Source organism: Oncorhynchus mykiss, chromosome 30 (assembly GCF_013265735.2).
Source record: "Oncorhynchus mykiss isolate Arlee chromosome 30, USDA_OmykA_1.1, whole genome shotgun sequence".
NCBI lineage: Eukaryota > Metazoa > Chordata > Actinopteri > Salmoniformes > Salmonidae > Oncorhynchus > Oncorhynchus mykiss.
The window spans coordinates 440,015-452,913 of record NC_050570.1 but is presented as its reverse complement, the minus strand read 5'-3'; the positions used below and the strand labels follow the sequence as shown (position 1 = coordinate 452,913).

Sequence of the window (12,899 nt, the reverse complement as noted above, 5' to 3'; positions counted from 1 at the left end):
CTATCCTACCGATCCTTGACTTCAGTGATGTCATTTAGAAAATAGCCTCCAACACTCTACTCCGCAAATTGGATGTAGTCTATCACAGTGCCATCTGTTTTGTTACCAAAGCCCCATATATCACCCACCACTGCGACCTGTATGCTCTCATTGGCTGGCCCTCGCTTCATACTCGTTGCCAAACCCACTGGCTCCAGGTAATCTATAAGTCTCTGCTAGGTAAAGCCCCGCCTTATCTCAGCTCACTGGTCACCATAGCAACACCCACCTGTAGCACCCGCCCCCAAAGCCAATTCCTGCTTTGGCCGTCTTTCATTCCACTTCTCTGCTGCCAATGACTGGAATTACTTACCCTCTTACCCTCTTGCTTTTTTGCACCCCAGTATCTCTACTTGCACATCATCATCTGCTCATCTATTACTCCAGTATTAATGCTACATTGTAATTATTTTTGCCTGTAGGGCCTATTTGTTGCCTTACCCCACTACTCTTCTACATTTGAACACACTGTACATATATATTTTTTCTAATGTATTATTGACGGTACATTTGTTCATCCCTTGTGTAACTCTGTGTTGTTGTTTGTGTCGCACTGCTTTGCTTTATCTTGGCCAGGTCACAGTTGTAAAGGAGAACTTGATCTCAACTGGCCTACCTGGTTAAATAAAGGTGGAATAAAATTAAAATAAAGACCAAAAGATGCCACCAAATTATTTTCCCAACACTTTCCCTGGCTGCCACTGTTCTTGCTCAAAAAATGTCCTCTGTGTCATAACACGTTTTGGAGATGTTTCAACAAATGATTTTGTGGTAAATTAATCCCCCAAAAATGTATGTTTTAAAAAGTTGTAGATATATTCCAATGAAGTTAGATCTATAATAGTTTTTTAAAAATATACAAGTAGGAAAACATTTAGATAAATAATCCACTTGTTTAGAGTTAAAAATCTAGATAATTTTTGAGTAAAGTAGAAATATGTTGGATGAGTGTGTTTGGGGGCAACCTAATTGTAGTTGTAAATGTTTCCACTAGTGACTGATAGCCTTTCAGTTAATGTTACTTTAGAGCCTTTTAGATATTTTACACAGCATTTTATGTCATATTGCTGGATAGCTAGCTACGTTTTTATGAGAGATCTTTTCAGTCACCGGTGGTGGGGACAGGATTAGGTGTGAGCAGTGCAGGAGGTGGGCTCATGAGTTGTGCTTTATTTGTGACCTATGTACAAATTAAAATTGTGCAATAGCAGAGCGTCAGAGATTTGCCACATCAATGTTACACTGAATGTTATATTCCAATATTATTTAATGTTATTAGCTATATTCCATTCTAATTTTATATTCCAATGTGTTTTTTTATGAATTAAAAACAATTGAAAACACTGCTCCTGAATGTCATTTTAAAAACTGCTGGGATTTAAACTCTTGCATTATTCATATACTATTTGGTGCAATTGGACATAATGGATTGTATGGAAAAGGAACAACAAAGAAAGAACAAAGAAAATTAATTTGCAGGTGAGTTAAAAAGAGGGACTTTGCATCACATCTCCTCATAGTGCTGACATTAATGGTGACATGTGCAACACCATTTCCCCCCCATATTTTTAAAAAATAATTCAAATTAGACAGCTAGACTTAGCTTTTAAGTATTACTTACTAAAGAATTTATAGATAAAACTGATCAAATGGATTTTAACACAGTTGTGTGAAACTAAGAAACGGGCTAGGAGACCTAACCCTAATGTCTGACTAGGAAACTAGGAAACGGGCTAGGAGACCTAACCCTAATGTCTGACTAGGAAACTAGGAAACGGGCTAGGAGACCTAACCCTAATGTCTGACTAGGAAACTAGGAAACAGGCTAGGAGACCTAACCCTAATGTCTGACTAGGAAACGGGCTAGGAGACCTAACCCTAATGTCTGACTGGGAAACGGGCTAGGAGACCTAACCCTAATGTCTGACTAGGAAACTAGGAAACGGGCTAGGAGACCTAACCCTAATGTCTGACTGGGAAACGGGCTAGGAGACCTAACCCTAATGTCTGACTGGGAAACGGGCTAGGAGACCTAACCCTAATGTCTGACTAGGAAACGGGCTAGGAGACCTAACCCTAATGTCTGACTAGGAAATGGGCTAGGAGACCTAACTCTAACGTCTGACTGGGAAACTAGGAAACGGGCTAGGAGACCTAACCCTAATGTCTGACTAGGAAACAGGCTAGGAGACCCCTTTGGAATTTAATTCCACCCCTCCCCTCCCCCTGACACCCTGTTTGCCCAACAATGCACAGGGTTTCCTGTTCTGGCATTGTGGATACACATTCATGTTTATTAAAACACAAGCAGTGAATTCCAAATTTTCTGTTTGCAATCTATTTGGCTGCGTTGACACAGGAGGCCCAATTCTGATATTTTGCCGAAGTATTGGCAAAATAGCTGATCTGATTGGTCAAAAAACAAATTACTGGAAAAATAATAAGATTTGGTCTGCCTTTGTAAATGCAGCCTACACTATATTAATTGAATCTATTCACTCTTTATATTGAGTTCTATTGCTGTCAGTGTAACGGTCGTCGGTGGAAGAAGTTGAGGACCAAAGCACAGCGTGGTACTTGTTCATGTTATTTATTTAAACAACATCTAACAAAGAAACACAACCGAAACAGCTCCGTCAGGTGCACCACACACTAAACAGAAAGTATAATCACCCACAACTCAAGGGTGAAAACAGGCTGCCTAAGTATGGTTCTCAATCAGGGACAACGATTGACAGCTGCCTCTGATTGACAACCATACCAGGCCAAACACAGAAATACCAAATCATAGAAAAAGGAACATAGACAACCCACCCAACTCACGCCCTGACCATACTAAAACAAAGACATAGCAAAAGAACTAAGGTCAGAACGTGTCCGTCAGTTCTCTATCCTAGCCAGTCAATTCCCAACCTCATCTCATCTACTATTACAACTGCCAATTTGTTTCTTGCTTTCTACTGCAGTACATGAAAGATGAGTTAACATGTAAACCGGTTTAGAGTTGTACAGTATAGCCTATCTTACTCAGCCTCTGCCATGCTAATATAACGGTTTACATTAGATTGCTGTTCCCACCAATTCACTCCCAGTTTATTTCTATCTGAAATAATGTTTAGAGAGGGATTATAATAAAAAGATATTTGTATCCTGTCCAACTCACACACCTGTACACGTGTCCTGCTGATGTGTTTCCCGAAGAGTCTCTGTTTCTCAATTTATATCAGATGCTGGTTTTGTACTCAGATTCTAACTGTCTATTTTATGTTATTTCTAATCCTAGTTTAGATTTCTCATCCTAGTTTAGATTTCTAATCCCAGTTTAGCCTGTAGTGAGAGCTTCTGTCACTGTATTAGCTACAACATGAACTGCTGTCTTAATTGCATGCCACATACGTCAGAGAGAAGAAGGTCATGTTATATTATAGAGGATGAAATATAGACCACACACTTTACTAAACCACCACGTTGTCCTTAATTAACTAAGATAATTAATTAACGTGGAGCCCAATGCTAATAAGCATGTATAGTATAGGACGGTGTTAATGCAAGCAGGCGGCTCTGTGAGGCTCTAATGGCCTCCGTCATAAACTCAAGCAGGCGGCTCTGTGAGGCTCTAATGGCCTCCGTCATAAACTCAACTTAACCTCCGCTATAACAGACAGACAGACAGGCTGTCGCTGATTTTTTCTTTGTGTTTACTATGGGTTGTTGTTATTTACTGCCTGTTTACTATGGGTTGTTGTTATTTACTGCCTGTTTACTATGGGCTGTTGTTATTTAATGTAGTAGACCTTACAATGAAATGCTGAATACAGCAGGTGTAGTAGATCTTACAGTGAAATGCTGAATACAACAGGTGTAGGTAGACCTTACAGTGAAATGCTGAATACAACAGGTGTAGTAGACCTTACAGTGAAATGCTGAATACAACAGGTGTAGGTAGACCTCACAGTGAAATGCTGAATACAACAGGTGTAGTAGACCTTAAAGTGAAATGCTGAATACAACAGGTGTAGTAGACCTTACAGTGAAATGATGAATACAACAGGTGTAGTAGACCTTACAATGAAATGCTGAATACAACAGGTGTAGTAGACCTTACAGTGAAATGCCAAATACAACAGGTGTAGTAGACCTTACAGTGAAATGCTGAATACAACAGGTGTAGTAGACCTCACAGTGAAATGCTGAATACAACAGGTGTAGTAGACCTCACAGTGAAATGCTGAATACAACAGGTGTAGTAGACCTTACAGTGAAATGATGAATACAACAGGTGTAGTAGACCTTAGTGAAATGCTGAATTCAACAGGTGTAGTAGACCTCACAGTGAAATGCTGAATACAACAGATGTAGTAGACCTCACAGTGAAATGCTGAATACAACAGGTGTAGTAGACCTTACAGTGAAATGCTGAATACAACAGGTGTAGTAGACCTTACAGTGAAATGCTGAATACAACAGGTGTAGTAGACCTCACAGTGAAATGCTGAATACAACAGGTGTAGTAGACCTCACAGTGAAATGCTGAATACAGCAGGTGTAGTAGACCTTACAGTGAAATGCTGAATACAACAGGTGTAGTAGACCTCACAGTGAAATGCTGAATACAACAGGTGTAGTAGACCTCACAGTGAAATGCTGAATACAACAGGTGTAGTAGACCTCACAGTGAAATGCTGAATACAACTGGTGTAGTAGACCTCACAGTGAAATGCTGAATACAACAGGTGTAGTAGACCTCACAGTGAAATGCTGAATACAACAGGTGTAGTAGACCTCACAGTGAAATGCTGAATACAACAGGTGTAGTAGACCTTACAGTGAAATGCTGAATACAACAGGTGTAGTAGACCTTACAGTGAAATGCTGAATACAACAGGTGTAGTAGACCTTACAGTGAAATGCTGAATACAACAGGTGTAGTAGACCTCACAGTGAAATGCTGAATACAACAGGTGTAGTAGACCTCACAGTGAAATGCTGAATACAACAGGTGTAGTAGACCTCACAGTGAAATGCTGAATACAACAGGTGTAGTAGACCTCACAGTGAAATGCTGAATACAACAGGTGTAGTAGACCTCACAGTGAAATGCTGAATACAACAGGTGTAGTAGACCTCACAGTGAAATGCTGAATTAACCAAATATCCAGTTCAAGAAATAAACCAAATTAACTAAAGTAATAATAATAAAAATAAACACAATAAAATAACAATAACTAGGCTATACAGGGGTACCAACCTCTGTCCAGGTAGCTCTGGTCCAGTACTATACCTATAATGTATTAAAACCAACAATGTGTTTATATTTGTAGTGAACTATTTGTACTTACATTGTATTTTGTAAAACTGATAGCAATCACATAAGAGAACAGTTAGTATCTGTAATTTGCAGGCAACAGATAGCATACATACAGTGCATTCGGGAATCATTCAGACCCCTTCACTTTTTCCATATTTTGTTACGTTAGAGCCTTATTCTAAAAAAATAAAAATTCCCCAATCTACACAAACCTGTTTTTTAGCATTGTTTGCAAAAACTAAATACACAAAATATCACATTTACATTAGTATTCAGACCCTTTACTCAGTACTTTGTTGAAGCACCTTTGGAAGCGATTACATCCTTGAGTGTTCTTGGGTGTGAAGCTACAAGCTTGGCACACCTGTATTTCTAGAATGCTCTTCGAACCAACCAATAGTCATTTACAACATTAACAAATGTCTACACTGTATTTCTGATAAATTTGATGTTATTTTAATGGACAAAAAAAACATGCTTTTCTTTCAAAAACAAGGACATTTCTAAGTGACCCCAAACTTTTGAACGGTAGTGTAAGTGTGATACGTGCTACTTTATTCTGGACCAACTGCAATTTACCGATGTCCTTCTTTTCCGCAAGTGACCGTTGGGCAGTATTCCAGGTGCAACAAAACTAGGGCCAGTAGGACCTGTCTTGTCGACTGAGATGTCAAGAAGGCAGAGCAAAGCCCTATCATGGACATAACTCTTCCCATTTTTAGCAACCACTGAGTCTACATATTTTGACCATGAAAGCTTGCTATCTAGGGTTACACCTAGCAGTGTAGTCTCCTCAATTTGCTCAATAACCACATTATTCAATAATAGATCTAAACGAGGTTTAGCGTTGAGTGAGTGATTTGTCCCAAAAATGATGCCTTTAGTTTTTGAGATATTTAGCACAAGCCTATTGCTAGTTAGCCATTCTAAAACTGACTGGAGCTCTGTGTTAAGTGTCTCAGTTATTTATTTGATTGTTGCAGCTGACGTGTTGAGCCGTCAGCGTACATAGACACACAAGCTATAGTCTCTAGAATGCAGACGCAATCTTCCTAGTAGGACTCTGCAATAATGAAATGGTGTGTACATGTGTGCGCATCCGTTTCAGCATGTTTTGGGAGTCAAGCAAGAGTCGACTCCTACAACTCCAACCACAGGAGTCGGACTCAACTCCAAAAATACAGGAGTCGGACTCAACTCTAAAAATACAGGAGTCGGACTCGACTCCAAAAATACAGGAGTCAGACTCGACTCCAAAAATACAGGACCCGTGTATCACTAGCAGCTGTGTTGTTGCCGACAAACCAACCCGTTGTTAGAACCCCGAGCTTAGGCTAAAATATATGTTAGCATTGTCAGAAACACACAATCCACAGGTAGGCTATGCCTTGTTATGGGACAACACACAATCCACAGGTAGGCTACGCCTTGTTATGGGACAACACACAATCCACAGGTAGGCTATGCCTTGTTATGGGACAACACACAATCCACAGGTCCACAATCCACCACTAACACTGAGTGGCTGCTGCCAACACACTGACACTGACTCAACTCCAGCCACTTTAATAATGGGAAATGATGTAAATATATCACTAGCCACTTTAAACAATGCTACCTTATATAATGTTACTTACCCTACATTATTCATCTCATATGCATACGTATATACTGTACTCTATATCATCGACTGTATCCTTATGTAATACATGTATCACTAGCCACTTTAAACTATGCCACTTTGTTTACATACTCATCTCATTTGTACATACTGTACTCGATACCATCTACTGTATCTTGCCTATGCTGCTCTGTACCATCACTCATTCATATATCCTTATGTACATATTCTTTATCCCCTTACACTGTGTACAAGACAGTAGTTTTGGAATTGTTAGTTAGATTACTTGTTATTACTGCATTGTCGGAACTAGAAGCACAAGCATTTCGCTACACTCGCATTAACATCTGCTAACCATGTGTATGTGACAAATAAAATTTGATTTGATTTGATTTAGGTAGGCTATGCCTTGTTATGGGACAACACACAATCCACATGTAGGCCTTTTTTTTTTAAAGATATTGATCCTCTGTGGCTAAATCATAAGCCCACTGGTCTAGTATTCTGAATTATGGTCTAGTATTCTGAATTATTACATTTCTTTCAGAAAGGCTGGTAGGTAGCCTAGTAGTTAGATGAGGCAGGTAGCCTAGTTGTCACGACCGTCGTATAAATAATTAGACCAAGGCGCAGCGTGAGTAGAGTTCCACATTTTAATGATAGTGAAACTTCCAAAACAACAAAGATATAATGATCGTGAAATACGTAACCCTGAGGGCTCTCTATCGTCAGGGCTTGACACTAGTGGTTAGAGGTGGCAGGTAGCCTAGTGGTTAGACGGCAGGTAGCCTTGTGGTTAGAGGCGGCAGGTAGCCTCGTGGTTAGAGGCGGCAGGTAGCCTAGTGGTTAGAGGTGGTAGGTAGCCTTGTGGTTAGACATACATAACATACATAAGCCCATCAAATTGAGTGCACTGAGTTCTATCAGACAGATAGTTAGAAAACCATGCAACTGCATGCTCCGAAAGACCTACACTCGACAATCTCTGCCTTAGTATAGCATGATCAACTGTATCAAAAGCCTTAGAGAGATCAATAAAAAGTGAGACAGTGCTGTTTTTAGTCAATGGCTTCGGTGATATCATTTAAAACCTTCATGGCTGCTGTAATTGTGCTATGCTTCTTCCTGAAGCCCGATTGGTACATTGATAAAATAGAGTTAGTAAATAAAAACTCTTTGAGCTGTCCACTCACAAGGGTTTCAAGTATTTTCACCAGGGGTGACAGCTTTGAGATTGGCCTATAATTATATAAAAGAGTTGGATCTCCCCCTTTTAAAAGTGGTAGGATAAATGCTGATTTCCAGATCTTTGGAATTTCATTACATTCCAGGGTTAGATTGAACAGATATGTAAGTGGTTCAGCGATGAAATCAGCTGCCATATTTAAAAAGCAGGGATCAAGAAGATCAGGACCTGCAGGCTTTCTCTGATCTAAGGATTTCAGGGCTTTATGTACCACCTGTACTGAGAATGGCAAAAAGCAAAAAGTTTGACCAGCTCTCACTGGTTCATCCACACAGGGTTGTACAGAGACAGAGGACACTGAATCAAACAGCCTACCAGATGATACAAAGTGCTCATTGAAACAATTCAAAATTTCAGTTTTGTCATATATAGCTTACACCCAGAGAACCCCTGTTTTACTGTGACACAAAGAATAGATAATTGTGTACGGTGCAATAAATGTTAAGAACACACACACACACACACACACACACATACACACAAAACAGTGTTGCCCATTTAGGTTTGAAAAAATACAAAAAGCAATTACTTATCTTATAGCAATACTTTTAATTATTATTTGTATGATAACCAGTATAAAATATAATTTTTGCAGTAATTATTCACCAGCAAGTGGTACTGGAGCGCCAAGTCTAGGACCGAAAGGCTCTGACCCCCAAGCCATCAGACTTCTGAATAATTAATAAAATGTCCCCCCCCATTGTTTTGTACACTACTGCTACTAGCTGTTTATTATCTATGCATGGTCACTTCACCCCTACCTACATGTACAAATTACCTTGACTAACCTGTACCCCCATTGAATCGGTAGCGGTACCCCCTGTATATAGCCTCATTTTGTTTTGTTGCGCTAATTTTGTATTTTTTAAACTTTTGTTTATTTGGTGAATATTTTCTTAACTCTTTCTTGAACTGCACTGTTGGTTGAGGGCTTGTAAGTAAGCATTTCACGGTAAGGTCTACACATGTTGTATTCAGCGCATGTGACAAATAAAGTTTGATTTGATTTTGATACAGGACATTTATTCTGAAGGATTCCAAAAGTCCTGACCCGGAAGCACTTAGTAGTTCTTGGCTGTATCACAGCGGTTTCAGGTTGAAGCTCACATCAATGCCATTGTTAACTGGCTACTAGTTAACTATTTATAGGTGTATTATCCTCAGCTACATCTTATCTCATAACCAGGCCAACCTAAAACAGCGGTACATATGGAGCTGACATGGTGAGCTTGGTTTGTGATTAACCAGTTGGCGAAAATGTTTGGGGACATTTGGCGCTTAACTAACGATATTTAAACTATGTCAAGTTTGAGGTTTGCTAGCTGTAGAGATGTTAACGCTAGTTGTAACATAATCCTGATGAAACGATGTTCCCTATCTCCTCGTAGGGAGGACGTCCCGCTCCCAGCCCCAGACGGTCTATTATTTAACAAAGACCTATATGATAAGTACTCCCTGGCGCCGACCATCAAGGGACTGTGGGCTATCGCTGTTGTAAGGTACAGTATGCAGCTAGCGTCAGTGCCTACCTAACGTAGCGTCAGTGGCTACCTAACGTAGCGTCAGTGGCTACCTAACGTAGCGTCAGTGGCTACCTAACGTAGCGTCAGTGGCTACCTAAGGTAGCGTCAGTAGCTACCTAACTTGGAGTCAGTGGCTACCTAACTTGGAGTCAGTGGCTACCTAACTTGGAGTCAGTGGCTACCTAAGGTAGCGTCAGTAGCTACCTAACTTGGAGTCAGTGGCTACCTAACTTGGAGTCAGTGGCTACCTAAGGTAGCATCAGTAGCTACCTAACTTGGAGTCAGTGGCTACCTAACTTGGAGTCAATGGCTACCTAACGTGGCGTCAGTGGCTACCTAACGTGGCGTCAGTGGACAGCAGATTGAGGGGAGTTTTATCTCATTGTTAGAACTGGTAACCATTAGAACTGGTAACCATTAGAACTGGTAACCATTAGAACTGGTAACCATTAGATTGTTGAACTGGTAACCATTAGATTGTTGAACTGGTAACCATTAGATTGTTGAACTGGTAACCATTAGATTGTTGAACTGGTAACCATTAGATTGTTGAACTGGTAACCATTAGATTGTTGAACTGGTAACCATTAGATTGTTGAACTGGTAACCATTAGAATGATGAACTGGTAACCATTAGCACTGGTAACCATTAGAATGTTGAACTGGTAACCATTAGAACTGGTAACCATTAGAACTGGTAACCATTAGAACTGGTAACCATTAGAACTGGTAACCATTAGAACTGGTAACCATCAGAACTGGTAACCATTAGAATTATGAACTGGTAACCATTAGAACTGGTAACCATTAGAATGATGAACTGGTAACCATTAGAACTGGTAACCATTAGCACTGGTAACCATTAGAACTGGTAACCATTAGATTGTTGAACTGGTAACCATTAGAACTGGTAACCATTAGAATGATGAACTGGTAACCATTAGAACTGGTAACAATTAGCACTGGTAACCATTAGCACTGGTAACCATTAGAACTGGTAACCATTAGAACTGGTAACCATTAGAACTGGTAACCATTAGAATGTTGAACTGGTAACCATTAGAACTGGTAACAATTAGAACTGGTAACCATTAGAACTGGTAACCATTAGAATGATGACCTGGTAACCATTAGAACTGGTAACCATTAGAACTGGTAACCATTAGAACTGGTAACCATTAGAATGATGAACTGGTAACCATTAGAACTGGTAACCATTAGAATGTTGAACTGGTAACCATTAGAACTGGTAACCATTAGAACTGGTAACCATTAGAACTGGTATACATTCGAATGTTGAACTGGTGACCATTAGAACTGGTAACCATTATAACTGGTAACCATTAGAACTGGTAACCATTAGAACTGGTAACCATTAGAATGATGACCTGGTAACCATTAGAACTGGTAACCATTAGAACTGGTAACCATTAGAACTGGTAACCATTAGAATGATGAACTGGTAACCATTAGAACTGGTAACCATTAGAATGTTGAACTGGTAACCATTAGAACTGGTAACCATTAGAACTGGTATACATTCGAATGTTGAACTGGTGACCATTAGAACTGGTAACCATTAGAACTGGTATACATTCGAATGTTGAACTGGTGACCATTAGAACTGGTAACCATTAGAACTGGTATACATTCGAATGTTGAACTGGTGACCATTAGAACTGGTATACATTAGAATGTTGAACTGGTAACCATTAGAACTGGTAACCATTAGAATGATGAACTGGTAACCATTAGAACTGGTAACCATTAGAATGTTGAACTGGTAACCATTAGAACTGGTAACCATTAGAATGATGAACTGGTAACCATTAGAACTGGTAACCATTAGAACTGGTAACCATTAGCACTGGTAACCATTAGCACTGGTAACCATTAGAACTGGTAACCATTAGAACTGGTAACCATTAGAACTGGTATTCATTAGAATGTTGAACTGGTGACCATTAGAACTGGTAACCATTAGAACTGGTGACCATTAGAACTGGTGACTATTAGAACTGGTGACCATTAGAATGTTGAACTGGTAACCATTATAACTGGTAACCATTAGAATGATGAACTGGTAACCATTAGAACTGGTAACCATTATAACTGGTAACCATTAGAACTGGTAACCATTAGAACTGGTAACCATTAGAATGATGAACTGGTAACAATTAGAATGATGAACTGGTAACCATTAGAACTGGTAACCATTAGAACTGGTAACCATTAGAATGATGAACTGGTAACCATTAGAACTGGTAACCATTAGAATGATGAACTAGTAACCATTAGAACTGGTAACCATTAGAATGTTGAACTGGTAACCATTAGAACTGGTAACCATTAGAATGATGAGGAGTTGTTGTGGTATCCAGTCCCACAGTAAAGGTTGACGTGAAGGAGGAGTTAGAGGACACAACAGGACCAGCCAAGCACCCCTCTACACAGAACCAGTCAAACAGCAACAGTAACATAAATAATGAGAGGAGTGCCACCGGAGAACCCTGTTCTGACAGTCAGGATGAACACGGTGACCGTAAAGATGATCACCCGCCTGCTGGAGAGGGAGTCTCCAGACAGGAACTTAGTCACCCTAGGCCCTCCGGCCAGGACCCCAGCCTTCCCAGCCAGGTACCAGAGTTGTTCCCAGAACCCAGGATTCCATACCCCTGTTTCTCCAGACTCACCAGTAAAGACCAGCTGACATATCTCCATGTGCTGACCAGCAAACAGCCCAGAGAGGCTTCTCAGGTAGGCTACCAACTGGCTCTTAACATTACCAATACAATACATTTGTATACAATACAAACAGAGAAGCTCCTCGTGCACATAATGCTCTCAACACTACTCTATGCTTTTGTCACACTGTGGATGTTCCTGTTGGGTCAGAGCCTGTGACTGTGCCTGTAAGGTCAGAGACTGTGACTGTAGGGTCAGAGCCTGTGACTGCCTGTAGGGTCAGAGCCTGTGACTGCCTTTAGGGTCAGAGCCTGTGACTGTGACTGTAGGGTCAGAGCCTGTGCCTGTAGGGTCAGAGCCTGTGCCTGTAGGGTCAGAGCGTGTGACTGTGCCTGTAAGGTCAGAGCCTGTGACTCTGCCTGTAAGGTCAGAGCCTGTGACTGTGCCTGTAAGGTCAGAGCCTGTGCCTGTAAGGTC

The 12,899-nt window shown here is 40.4% G+C and overlaps 1 protein-coding gene across 4 annotated transcripts in view; it reads left to right on the top strand.

Moving 5' to 3' along the window:
• The first annotated feature begins 9,258 nt into the window (after positions 1 to 9,258).
• ice2 (interactor of little elongator complex ELL subunit 2) overlaps positions 9,259 to 12,899 on the top strand; it is a 42,906-nt gene continuing 39,265 nt past the window's right edge. For 3 of the 4 annotated variants that reach the window (XM_036968904.1, XM_036968906.1, XM_036968905.1), the window contains exons 1-3: positions 9,259 to 9,437; positions 9,603 to 9,713; positions 12,119 to 12,494. In XM_036968904.1, coding sequence (XP_036824799.1) covers positions 9,424 to 9,437; positions 9,603 to 9,713; positions 12,119 to 12,494 — 501 coding nt within the window. In that variant the 5' untranslated portion in view covers positions 9,259 to 9,423. The remainder of the gene's footprint in view (positions 9,438 to 9,602; positions 9,714 to 12,118; positions 12,495 to 12,899) is intronic. The other variant, XM_036968903.1, reaches the window with a different exon arrangement.